Here is a 14,243-nt window from a genome sequence, read left to right on the forward strand (position 1 = left end):
GCCTCAAGCTGTGGCCTTGCGTTGTAGCGTGGTGTCCATGCTTGGTTGGGGGGTGGCCTCTCTGTCGGTGCAGCCCTCCAGTGTTGGATCAGCGGAATTACGGGATGGACTGCTGGAAACCATCAATATGCGGGACTTGTCGCTCTTGGACTAAATATGTATTTTCTTACGTGACTATGTTCTTATTTTTTCCTTTCTCGCTATTTTGAATGCATGTGTATGTTTGTGCACCTCGGCCCCAGAGGAAAGCTGGTCTTCTTCAGCTGCATCCGTGTATGGTTTGAATAACAATTAAACGATTGGATTTGATTTTGACTTGATTATTGATTATTTCTCTGCCTGGTCCTACTGATTTAATGATTACATTTGAGGGTTTAATGCTCATTGGTAGAATTATTTTATACCCTAATAAAACAAACTGAAACAACACCAGAATACAACTCATTTCAGATTAGTTATGGCAAGCAAATGGCAAAATAGCCTTTTACACTCTGGACTTACATTGTGTAATTGATCCATTTTGAACAATTGTCCATCCTTCATCAGCAACAAGGAGAATTGGCTGAATTCTTTTGTTGTGCTTGTAGTGAAAACGGTCTGGGATATCTTCTTTCAAATAAACTTTCATATGTGTATCGCAGTTTGACAGCAACTTATATACGTAGTTTACATCTGTTTAAAACAAAAGGAATGACATCTTAATGTCGTAACTAATCAAATGAAATAAATTCAAATGGAGAAAAGGAAAATGAAACAATACTGAAATGCCTGCCCAATACTGCCTGTTAAAATATTTTCATATTTAATTGGTCTATTATAATTTGAATAACTGTAGCTCAGATCCTGACCCAGTGACGCAGCCCTCAGTCCAATTAAGGTTGCTTTAACTAGATGCATGTTATTAGCAAGTTGGAGTAGACGAGTTTCCACTTAACTGTAATCAGTGGTTCTAGCACACGTCATACCATTCAGAATTGGCACAAACACTTTTCATTCCCATTTCAAAAGTAAGTAGGTTGTGAGATCAGTTCAGAGTTGTGGTGAGTGAAATTATCCCTGCCTGTTCAGGAGCTTGATGGTTGTAGAACCTGTTCTTGAACTTGGTGGTGTGGTATCTAAGGCTTCTGTCCCTCCTACCCAACAGAAGCAGAGAAAAGAGAGCACGGCCTGGATGTCGGGTTCTTCAATGATAGATGCAGCCTTCTTCAGGCAGCGCTCCTCGTGAGTGTGCTCACTGGTGAGGAGGACTCTGCCTGTAATGGCCTGAGCTGTATCCACCAAGCTCTGTAGAGTTTTTAGTTCCTGGGCATTGGTGTTAACTTACCAGGCTGTGACGCAACCAGCAAGGATACTCTCCACTAGACGTTCATCAGATTTTCAGGTGACATGCCGAATACACGGAAACTTTGCGAAAGTAGTGCTTCCTTTGTTATGACATTTATGTGCTGGTCCTATAACTGATATGACAGTGCCAAGGAATTTAAAGTTACTGGCTTTCTCCATCCCCCAATGAAAACTCTGATATGACAGTGCCAAGGAATTTAAAGTTACTGGCTTTCTCCAATCCCCCAATGATAACTCTGATATGAGAGTGCCAAGGAATTTAAAGTTGATAACCAGCTCTTTGGTTTTACTGATGTGACTGAGAAGTTTGATTGTGGCACCAATCAACTGGATTTTCAGTCTCCCTCCCATAGGCCGATTTGTCACCATTATTGATTCGGCCAACAATAGCGGTGGTGTCAGCCAAACCTAAATATGGCATTGGAGCTGTGCTTGGCCTCACAGTCATTGCTATATAGTGAGTCGAGCAGCAGGGGTGGGGGGGGCAAGCACACAGCCACGTATTGCACCTGTGCTGATGGTGATTGAGGAGGATGTTGTTGTCGTCAATCCATACTTACTGGATTGGCAACAATGGATTCCACATCATTGACTGCCCTCAAGTGACAAAAATCGAGGAACTAGTTGCACAGAAAAGTACCGAGGTCCAGGTCTTGGAACTTAGTGATTAGTTTCTACTGGACGAAAATGTTGAATGCTAAGCTGTAGCCAGTGAGGAGCATCCAGATATACGCATCTTCATTGTCTAGTGAGGAGCCAATGAATTGGCATCTGCTGTCACATGTTGTGACGTGGGCATATTGGAGTGGACCTAAGTCACTCTCAGGCAGGAGTTGGTATGCTTCATGATCAACCCCTCAACTCTATTGATACAGTATCTAATTTCTAGGCCTTTATATATTTGCTTGTGTGGACCAAGGCCTATGAAATTCCAGGAGCATCTAGTCCAAATGGTACTGTTTCTTTCTCTGAAGAATGTGTTTGCCTAGAAATAGGACCATTAGTTCCCAATTCATTCAGGTATTTACTTCCACCATTTCATTATCTCTATAATAATTTTCTCACAGAGGTCTTCTTCAGCATCTTCCACTGTGTTCCCTAAACAGAACCTCTTGCTTGTCTGACCACAGTTGGAGTATTGTGAGCAGTTTTGGGTCCTATATCTAAGAATGAATGCACTGGCATTGGAGAAGGCCTAGAGGAGGTTTATGAGAATTATCCCAGGAATTAAAGGGTTAATGTATGGGGAGAATTTGATGGTTCTTTTCCTGTACTTGCTGGAGTTCAGAAGAATGAGGTGGTTTCTCCTTGAAACCTATTGAATGTTGAAAGGCATATATAGAGTGAATATAGAGTGGATGTTTCTTATGGTGGGGGAATCTAGGACCAGAGGCCACAGCCTCAGAATAGGATACCCCTTTACAATACAGATGAGGAGGAATTTCTTTAGCAAGAAGGTGGTAAATCTGTGGAATCATTGCCAAAGAGACAAGTCATTGGGTATATTTAAAACACAGTTTGATAAGTTCTTGATTAGTAAGGGCATCAGATGACTAAGGAAAATAAAACAAACATGATTGAATGGGCCCAATTCTGCTCCTATGTCTTAGGTGACTTACATTGTTTTCCCAAACATGGGCCATGTTACCTTCCTCAAGCCAATTAAAGATACTCCTCACACTGTCACTAGCTAGACACCATACAATTCAAAGTTATTGATCAGTGCTTCCAGAAATGCTCTCTGCCCTTTACTTTCACCGTCTACACCCCTCCTCTGGTCAACGTCCTCCCTCTGATACCATGGCCAGTCTTATCCTCAACAGTTCAATAAAACTCCATTATTCTGGCCTGCTTGAGATCTCCATGTTGGACAAGCAGATTTTCCAGATACTGTTCTATTTAAAGATGTTAAAATTGTAGATTAATAGATTGAAATGTGAACCTAAGGTTTAGGAGTTGTACTTTAGTCGATAAAAATACAATCCAACAGGTAACTTAAAAAAAAAATGTCCTGCAGAAAGTCAGGCAGAAGATAAAAATGCTTGAAATCATGTACCACCAAACTCAAGGATAGCTTCCGTCTGCACACTCCTGAATAGACCTCTTGGAGGCACAGCTCAAGTGGCATATATAAATTCACTGTTGTGGGAAGATTCTCAGATGGCGATGAAGAGGCAAAAAGGAGGGAGATAGATCGGCTCGTTGGGTGGTGTTGCAACAATAACAGTCAGCATCAGCAAGACCAAGGAAATGATTGTGGACTTCAGCAAGGCGAAGCTGAGAGAACATTCTGCAGTCCTCGTTTACGGGTCAATGATGGAAAGGGCAAGCAGCTTCAGGTTCTTGGGCAACAGCCAACATCTCAAAAGACCTATCCTGAGCCCAAGACACTGATGCTATCACGAAGAAGGCATGTTGGAGACTCTATTAGGAATTTGAGGAGATTTTGTGATGTCACCAAGCACTCCGGTAAATTTCTACAGATGCAAGGTGGAGAGGATTCTGACTGGTCACATCACCACCAGATATGGAGGCTCCAATGCACAGGATTGAAAGAGGTTGCTGTCAGGGGCTCTCCAACCTGGGGTCCATGGAAACCTTGGTTAATGGTAGGGGTCCATGACACTAAAAAGGTTGGGAACTACTGCTGTAGAGTGTTGTAAACCCAGTCAGTGCCATCACAGGCACAGCCCCCGCCTCCCCCCACATCATTAAAGACAATCACCATCTAAGACATGCCCTCTTGCATTTCTACCACTGGGGAGGAGGTACAGGAATCTGAAGACCCACACTCAACATTTTAAGAATGTCTTGTTCTCTTCCATCAGATTTCTGAATAGTCCACAAAACCATCAACACTAACTCATTATTCCTCTTTTTTTTGCTATTATTTACTTTGAAACTGTGGTAATTTTTATATTTGTAGCACGGCTGCTACAAAAGAACAAATTTCACAGTATGTATCAGTGATAATAAACCTAATTCTGGACCATCCTTGCTCAGGAATAGATTTTTCATGCACTAAAGATGAATTCTTGATCTCCCAATCTACCTTGTTGTAGCCCCTTATACTTTATTGGTTGATCCACACTGCACTTTCACTGTAACTGCAGCACTGCAGTTTGCATCCTGTTTTCTTGTACTACATGATGTACTCGTGCATGCCAAATCTGCTTAGATAGCGGGCAAACAATTTTTTCCACTGTGTCTGGGCACACATGGCAACAGCAAACCAATACTAAGCACTCCTTCTTCCTCCTCCTCACTGATCATGGCCCCCCCCTAGGGCTGTGTGCTCAGTCCACTGCTGTTCACTCTGCTGACCCACGACTGTGCTGCAACACACAGCTTGAATCACATCATCAAGTTCACCGATGACACGACCGTGGTGGGTCTCGTCAGCAAGAATGATGAGTCAGCATACAGAGAGGAGGTGCAGCGTCTAACGGACTGGTGCAGAGCCAACAACCTGTCTCTGAATGTGAACTAAACAAAAGAGATGGTTGTTGACTTCAGGAGGACACGGAGCGACCACTCTCCGCTGAACATCGACGACTCCTCCGTAGAGATCGTTAAGAGCACCAAATTTCTTGATGTTCACCTGGCAGAGAATCTCACCTGGTCCCTCAACACCAGCTCCATAGCCAAGAAAGCCCAGCAGTGTCTCTATTTTCTGCAAAGGCTGAAAAAAGTCCATCTCCCACCCCCCATCCTCACCACATTCTACAGAGGTTGTATTGAGAGCATCCTGAGCAGCTGCATCACTGCCTGGTTCGGAAATTGCAACATCTCGGATTGCAAGACCCCGCAGTGGATAGTGAGGTCAGCTGAGAAGATCATCGGGGTCCCTCTTCCTGCCATTACAGACATTTACACCACACGTTGCATCCGCAAAGCAAACAGCATTATGAAGGGCTCCACGCACCCCTCATACAAACTCTTCTCCCTCCTGCCATCTGGCAAAAGGCAGCAAAGCACTTGGGCTCTCACGACCAGACTATGTAACAGTATCTTCTCCCAAGCCATCAGACTCCTCAATACCCAGAGCCTGGACTGACACCAACCTACTGCCCTCTACCGTGCCTATTGTCTTGTTTATTATTTATTGTAATGCCTGCACTGTTTTGTCCACCTTTTGCACTTTATGTCCACTTTTTGTCCACTTTATGGGTAGGCCTGTAGTTTAGTGTGATTTTTGTGTTGTTTTACGTAGTTCAGTGTAGTTTTTGTATTGTTTCATGTCCCGAAAAACGTTGACTTGTTTTTACTGTGTACTGTACCAGCAGTTATGGTCGAAATGACAATAAAAAGTGACTTGACTTGCCTTAACGTATACCGTTTCTGTGTGCAACCAACTCAACCTTGTTTAAAGGCTGAACCGGAAAGATCGGAAACTAAGAAATCTAGATTAGAACTATTCACTTGGGATAATATCCATGAACTCTCACATCCTGCATATCAAACAAAAGAATTCTACAAGTATTGGCAGGAGGTGGCAAAACCTTGTTCCTCTTAAGTGAACCCCTACTCTGATCAAATTCTTATTGCTTTAAGGCCCCTGTATGAATACTCTGTATCCGTAAATTTTCAAAATTTATAAACAGCATACAAGAGGAATGCTGTTTTGTTTTGAAAAGGAAAATAGATTATTATCTGAATGGTGGCCGATTAGGAAAAGGGGAGGTGCAACGAGACCTGGGTGTCATTATACACCAGTCATTGAAAGTGGGCATGCAGGTACAGCAGGCGGTGAAAAAGGCGAATGGTATGCTGGCATTTATAGCGAGAGGATTCGCGTACAGGAGCAGGGAGGTACTACTGCAGTTGTACAAGGCCTTGGTGAGACCACACCTGGAGTACTGTGTGCAGTTTTGGTCCCCTAATCTGAGGAAAGATATTCTTGCCATACAGGGAGTACAAAGAAGGTTCACCAGATTGATTCCTGGGATGGCAGGACTTTCATATGATGAAAGACTGGATCGACAAGGCTTATACTCTCTGGAATTTAGAAGATTGAGGGGGGATCTGATTGAAATGTATAAAATTCTAAAGGGATTGGACAGGCTAGATGCAGGAAGATTGTTCCCGATGTTGGGGAAGTCCAGAATGAGGGGTCATATTTTGAGGATAAAGGGGAAGCCTTTTAGGACCAAAATGAGGAAAAAATTCTTCACACAGAGAGTGGTGAATCTGTGGAATTCTCTGCCAGAGGAAACAGTTGAGGCCAGTTCATTGGCTATATTTAAGAGGGAGTTAGATATGGCCCTTGTGGCTAAAGGGATCAGGCGGTATGGAGAAAAGGCAGGTACAGGGTTCTGAGTTGGATGATCAGCCATGATCGTACTAAATGGCGGTGCAGGCTTGAAGGGCCAAATGGCCTACTCCTGCACGTATTTTCTATGTTTCTATGTTAAGAGTAACACAATAACCAATAACAGAGCTGCTATAATGTTTGTACAATCAAAGCGCTACCATTGGTCAATGGTACATGCTAGTCATATGATTATATAAACACAGGGGCAGTATCAGGCCATTCAGCTCATCATTCTGTTTTGTTATTCAATTAGATCTGATTTACTATCCCTCTCAACCCCATTCTCCTGCCTCCTCCCCATAAACTCTAATGCCCTTACTAATCAAGAGCCTATCAACTTCCACCTTAAATATAACCAATGGCTTAGCCTTCACAGACGTCAGTGACAATGAATTCCACAGTTTCACCACCCTCTGAATAGAGAAATTCCTCCTCATCTCTGTTCTAAAGGGACGTCCTTTTATGTTGAGGCAGTGCTCTCTAATCCTAGACTCTTCCACTATTGGAAACATTCTCTCCACGTCCGATTTTCCTTCTCCATGATACGAATCTGCACAGACATGGTGCTTCTTTATGGATTTTCATAAAGGATTAGTAATTAGAATATTTAGGTTAATATTAGAGTTTAAATTATTTGAAGTAATTAATATCTTGACTTAGATAATTAGATGTATAATTAGAATATCTAAATTCTTTGGAATACAATTTAATGATATCTGCAATAAAATTAAGGCAAAGATTATTACATAATTTCCATTTTTATTTAGATAACATGTTCAAGCCAATGTCTACTTCTTGCTACTTCAATGTTTGTTGACATTTCACTGTGTCCTGAAAGAATTAATTTTCTCCTGAGGTAACTTTTCTTTGCCTAGTTTCATTTTGACTTCTAACATTTCTTCAAAGAAAGGATTGCTGTTAACGAGTACTCAGCTTTGCTACTTGCTTCCATATAATATAGAATCTGAAAATTATAATTTTTAGAACTATTTACATCATAACTTAAAAACATTTACATTATAACTTTTAAAAACAGACTGGTTGACCAGACATTTTAATTATTTAGCTGTTACTATGGCGATCAGTACTTACCAGAAAGAGGCAATATAGCTGCTACTGGAGAATTAGTCACCCGGGTGTAGTTACCACGGCCAATACAATTATCCAATTGTATAACTTTCTTATCAGAACACTGTGCCATTCCATGATCACTGGTGATAATTATATTAACTGTGTTCCACAGTCCAGTTTTTTGAAGTTGATCGATTAAATAGCCGATGTTATTATCCACTTCCTTCAACTTGTTCTTCAGTTCTTTACTGTCCGGTCCACTGCGGTGTCCAGTGGAATCAGGCTCCTCCCAGTACAATGTACCAAAGTTAATGGGGCCTGTTGAATTGGTAAACCATTCTATAATATGGTCAACTCTCTTGCTGAATGGAGTACTGTAGTTATAGTTTAAGTAATAGGAAGGGGTTGTATTGTGTATAAACACGTCAGTGCCAGGCCACATTGCTCCACCACTCTTGTGACCCTGTTGTTGATTAGTTACCCATATTGGAGTGGCCTCATTCCACCAAAACGGATCTTTATCCTCAAAGGTTGAAAAACTCTTGTTGGTGGCTGCATCGTACATGGTATTGGCCACAACACCATGGCTTTCTGCAAAACGGCCCGTGACAATGGAGTAATGATTTGGGAAGGTTTTGGTTACAAACACATTGTTTACATGCTTTACCAGTGTTCCACTGGTGATCATCTTCTGAAGGTTAGGGAATGCGTAAAGTTCTAGGTAACTGGCTCTGAACCCATCAAAAGACACGAGCAGTAACTTAACGTCAGAGTTGTTTGTTGTACTACTACAGAGGCACTCAAGGAACACAGATACAAACAGCATGAAATAAATCCAGAAAATAGACATTGTGGGATTGTTTTCTCAAACTCTTCCACTGTCTTTCAGATCTCCCGTGAGGTCAACTTGATGCCCTGAAAATATTAAAACATATCATTAAATGGCTAGATTGTTAATTATAAAAATGACTGCCAGAAGCTATAGCAGGAAATAAATATTAACATTTGAATGATAGCATTTGGGAGGTAAAACAGAGTAGCAAGTAACATTTCTTATAATCTATTCATGAATTACAACCATCATGGAAAAGATGCCCAATCATCTCCAGTCCTTTAAGGCCCTCGAGATAGAGGTAGTGAACCACTTCTTGAACTGTTGTAGTCCATTTGGTCCTAAGGAAGGAGTTAAAGAATCTTGACCTAGTGATGCTACAAAAATGGTAATATCCTTTCCAATGACACTGGTTCATGACCTGATGGTTATTTGGAGCTTCCCTTTTTCTTTCTAGTTCTGGAAGATGCTATTGAAGAAGTCACAGAAAGATGGTGCTGAGGATTTTGTGCTGGAGATGTATGGTTAGTATGAAATATTAGGATGGCAGTTCAACATTGTATTGTGGGCCGAAGGGCCTGTATTGTGCTGTAGGTTTTTTTCTAACATTCTAAACTGTACCTACAAGCTGCACTCAACCAGGAAAAGGGAAAATACTTCAATTCGTTCCTGACTTGTGCCCCGAAGATAACTAAATCAATTTATGAAGCTAGGAAGTCGGTCACTTTTACAGCCATATTCTTTGCAAAATGGCCCTGTTAAATAGTGACGCTCTGAGAAGGCGACAGTATGGAATTTGTTGATGTTGATGACCTCGTGCAATAAGTGGTGATTTTGAGACCTCTCTTGTTGTCTGGCATGTGTAGTTTAAACGTTACTTTCATTTCCAATATAAGGCATATAGGTTGACTAGGTCTTGCTGCACACACATACAGCATATTCTCCATTATCCCTAACTGTCCCTGCACAACATCTGTAAAACGGCCTTCCCACTCTCCTTATTCCGCTAATAATTATTTCATTTATTCATATGTTCAAATTTATTCAAGTTTGATTGTTCATGTGACCATTCTGCTAATTGTTGATTGCTCACGGCCATTTGCACTATTGTCTTGTAAATTATTGGTTGCTATAGTATTGTCTATTCTTGCATTGTCCTGTGTTTTATGCTTGGTACTCAGCCACATCAATTCTGGTATGTTTCACATCTGGCAATAAAGTGATTCTGATTCTCACTTGCAGAGAAGCACCTACATTAAGGAAGCAAAGCCAGAGATTAAATAAATAGAGTCTAATAATGTCACCAGGGATTGCTCTGCAATTTTAAATAAAGTCCGAGACACAAAGCAGTTTTGGCAAGAGTGGTTAATATTGGATTTTAGATGTTTGGAAAAAGAAGTTATCGAATTCAGCTTTTTAAAAAAAAAATCAGCATTTCTGGCAGGGCTCTGAAAGAAATATTAATCCTCCCCCATCCAGAGTCAGGCTACAATTCTTCTCTTGGTAATGACGTAGTTAAAGATCCTGTTCGAGGACAGAGCCACTCCATCCTCCACACTGAGCCTTTTCTCATTCGCAGTTCCTCTACAATTTTATTTTATGTGATGACGATCCTTCCACTGTTAAGGCTAGACTGAAGGGGCACTGCATGTTGATCTGAACTGCAATCATCTGAACAACATCCACAACACGCTGGAGGAACTCAGCAGGTCGGGCAGCAACCGTGGTAACAATCAGTCAACGTTTCGGGCCGAGACCCTGCGTCAGAACTGAAGAGGGAGGGGGCAGGGGCCCTATAAAGAAGGTGGGGGGAGGGTGGGAAGGAGAAGGCTGGTAGATTCCAGGTGAAAAACCAGTAAGGGGAAAGATAAAGGGGTGGGGGAGGGGAAGCAGGGAGGGGATAGGCAGGAAAGGTGAAGAAAGAATAGGGGAAAGCACAATGGGTAGTAGAAGGAGGCGGAACCATGAGGGAGGTGATAGGCAGCTGGAGGAGGGGGCAGAGTGAAACTGGGATGGGGGAAGGGAGGGGGAGGGAATTACTGGAAGTTGGGGAATTCAATGTTTAAGCCAAGGGGCTGGAGACTACCCAGACAGTATATGAGGTGTTGCTCCTCCAACCACCTTTTCTGCCTATCCCCTCCCCCACCCCTTGATCTTTCCCCTTACTGGTTTTTCACCTGGCACCTACCAGCCTTCTCCTTCCCACCCTCCCCCCACCTTCTTTATAGGGCCCCTGTCCCCTCCCTCTTCAGTCCTGACAAAGGGTCTCGGCCCGAAACGTTGACTGATCGTTTCCACGGATGCTGCCCGACCTGCTGAGTTCCTCCAGCATGTTGCTTTGACCCCAGCATCTGCAAAGTATTTTGTGTTTGCAATCATCTGAAGTCTGCAAAGTAACTTAGAGTATTTTAATGTTTCCTTTTTACATGTGGTTTCAAGTCACTATATGAAAATACCGATATTTTAATACAAACTTGTGTCCATAAAATTAAAATGTTAGACTTTGAACATCTGGAGACTGCATCTGACAAATGCTTGTTATTTGTAAAACAAGGAATTGTACAGGCAATCCTTGAGTCACGGCTGTTAAATGGGAATACAAGCATACGGAATTCACAAATTACAACCAAGTAAATCTGGAATATGGAATAATAACATCGTGTTAAAAGAGTAAATAAATGCAAACTTTTTTCGGCCAACTTGCACTTAATTCATGTACAGATAATTCAGACTGGTGTTACAGAAAAGCACAGTATGACATGCTTTCTAGGAATGCAATCCCCCCCTACTTACTCATTCCCAAAAATCAGGTGAATGCATAGAATAGCAGAAAACTATAACAAAGGCAAAAAATGAAGGGAGCAAGAAAAGAAAGTGAAACTTAGAAAATTTGAAATACAGAAACTGCAAATAGAAACTATTTCTAAAAACCTAAGAGAACAAACATTCGAGGTCGGCCGAGGTGCAACAAGTGAAGGAGTGAGTGAGGGCATTGGCTGAGGAGCGGTTGATTTAAAAACCGTTCGGGACCAGCCTGCAATAAACGTTCAAGGTCGGCCCAGGTGCGACAAGTGAAATGAATTAGTCATAATATCAGCCAATATAATCAAGGTTTGCTCTAGGGGAGCGGCCTTGTTGAGGGAAGTGCCTTGTGAGAAAAGTGCAAGTCTTTGTCTCGAGAGTCTTCAGCGAGGAGGCTGAGGGAGGAGACTACGCCACAGTTGGAGAGGGTGGGAAGTGGTGAAGAAATGACAGGTCAACTGATTCAGTGTGCTGCTTGCATGACATGGGAGGTCAGGGACGTTGATGGTGCCTCTGGCTGCTACAAATGTGGAAAGTGTATCCAAGTTCAGCTCCTGAAGGACCAAGTTGAGGCACTGGAGAAGCAACTGGATGACCTCAGGTTCATCCAGGAAACCGAGAGTTTTCTGGACAGGACCTACAGCGACATCGGTACACCGAAGATACCGGAAGAGAGAAGGGGGGCGACGATGAGAAAGGGATGGATGCTTGGAGTACAGGAGACCCCGGGGGATGTACCTCTTGAAAACAGGTTCACCCTCTTGGAAGCTGTCAGGACTGAAGACATTGCCTGTCTGAGAGGCGGACAGGTCTGCGAGTCAAAAATTGGCGCTGAAACAAAGCCGAGGAGACAGAAGTCAGGCAGAGCAGTGGTAGTAGGGGACTCCATAGTGAGAGGTACAGAAAGGGGTTTCTGCGGCAACAGGCGGGATTTAAGGATAAAGAACAGGAATTCTGCAGATGCTGGAAATTCAAGCAACACACATAAAAGTTGCTGGTGAACGCAGCAGGCCAGGCAGCATCTCTAGGAAGAGGTGCAGTCGACGTTTCAGGCCGAGACCCTTCGTCAGGACTAACTGAAGGAAGAGTGAGTAAGGGATTTGAAAGTTGGAGGGGGAGGGGGAGATCCAAAATGATAGGAGAAGACAGGAGGGGGAGGGATGGAGCCAAGAGCTGGACAGGTGATAGGCAAAAGGGATACGAGAGGATCATGGGACAGGAGGTCTGGAAAGAAAGACAAGGGGGGGGCCAGAGGATGGGCAAGGGGTATATTCAGAGGGACAGAGGGAGAAAAAGGAGAGTGAGAGGAAGAATGTGTGTATAAAAATAAGTAACAGATGGGGTACGAGGGGGAGGTGGGGCATTAGCGGAATTTAGAGAAGTCGATGTTCATGCCATCAGGTTGGAGGCTACCCAGATGGAATATAAGGTGTTATTCCTCCAACCTGAGTGTGGCTTCATCTTTACAGTAGAGGAGGCCGTGGATAGACATGTCAGAATGGGAATGGGATGTGGAATTAAAATGTGTGGCCACTGGGAGATCCTGCTTTCTCTGGCGGACAGAGCGTAGATGTTCAGCAAAGTGGTCTCCCAGTCTGCGCCGGGTCTCGCCAATATATAAAAGGCCACATCGGGAGCACCGGACGCAGTATATCACCCCAGCTGACTCACAGGTGAAGTGTTGCCTCACCTGGAAGGACTGTTTGGGGCCCTGAATGGTGGTAAGGGAGGAAGTGTAAGGGCATGTGTAGCACTTGTTCCGCTTACATGGATAAGTGCCAGGAGGGAGATCAGTGGGGAGGGATGGGGGGGACGAATGGACAAGGGAGTTGCGTAGGGAGCAATCCCTGCGGAATGCAGAGAGAGGGGGGAGGGAAAGATGTGCTTAGTGGTGGGATCCCGTTGGAGGTGGCAGAAGTTACGGAGAATAATATGTTGGACCCGGAGGCTGGTGGGGTGGTACCTGAGGACCAGGGGAACCCTATTCCTAGTGGGGTGGCGGGAGGATGGAGTGAGAGCAGATGTACGTGAAATGGGGGAGATGCGTTTAAGAGCAGAGTTGATAGTGGAGGAAGGGAAGCCCCTTTCTTTAAAAAAGGAAGACATCTCCCTCGTCCTAGAATGAAAAGCCTCATCCTGAGAGCAGATGCGGCGGAGATGGAGGAATTGCGAGAAGGGGATGGCGTTTTTGCAAGAGACAGGGTGAGAAGAGGAATAGTCCAGATAGCTGTGAGTGTCAGTAGGCTTATAGTAGACATCAGTGGATAGGTTGTCTCCAGAGACAGAGACAGAAAGATCTAGAAGGGGGAGGGAGGTGTCGGAAATGGACCAGGTAAACTTGAGGGCAGGGTGAAAGTTGGAGGCAAAGTTAATAAAGTCAACGAGCTCTGCATGCGTGCAGGAAGAGCGCCAATGCAGTCGTCGATGTAGTGAAGGAAAAGTAGGGGACAGATACCAGAATAGGCACGGAACATAGATTGTTCCACAAACCCAACAAAAAGGCAGGCATAGCTAGGACCCATACGGGTGCCCATAGCTACACCTTTAGTTTGGAGGAAGTGGGAGAAGCCAAAGGAGAAGTTATTAAGAGTAAGGACTAATTCCGCTAGACGGAGCAGAGTGGTGGTAGAGGGGAACTGATTAGGTCTGGAATCCAAAAAGAAGCGTAGAGCTTTGAGACCTTCCTGATGGGGGATGGAAGTATATAAGGACTGGACATCCATGGTGAAAATAAAGCGGTGGGGGCCAGGGAACTTAAAATCATCGAAAAGTTTAAGAGCGTGAGAAGTGTCACGAACATAGGTCGGAAGGGATTGAACAAGGAGGGATAAAACCGTGTCGAGGTATGCAGAAACGAGTTCGGTGGGGCAGGAGCAAGCT

General features: G+C 43.6%; 1 protein-coding gene across 2 annotated transcripts in view; it reads right to left on the reverse strand.

Moving 5' to 3' along the window:
- Positions 1-14,243, reverse strand: part of enpp4 (ectonucleotide pyrophosphatase/phosphodiesterase 4) — a 45,352-nt gene that overhangs the window by 13,663 nt on the left and 17,446 nt on the right. For both annotated transcript variants that reach the window (XM_063035187.1, XM_063035181.1), the window contains exons 2-3: positions 7,751-8,644; positions 502-672 (exon numbers count right to left, since the gene is read on the reverse strand). In XM_063035187.1, the coding sequence (XP_062891257.1) occupies positions 502-672; positions 7,751-8,579 (1,000 nt within the window). In that variant the 5' untranslated portion in view covers positions 8,580-8,644. The remainder of the gene's footprint in view (positions 1-501; positions 673-7,750; positions 8,645-14,243) is intronic.

The sequence above is a fragment of the Mobula hypostoma genome, chromosome 2 (assembly GCF_963921235.1).
Source record: "Mobula hypostoma chromosome 2, sMobHyp1.1, whole genome shotgun sequence".
In the NCBI taxonomy this organism is placed as follows: Eukaryota; Metazoa; Chordata; class Chondrichthyes; order Myliobatiformes; family Myliobatidae; genus Mobula; species Mobula hypostoma.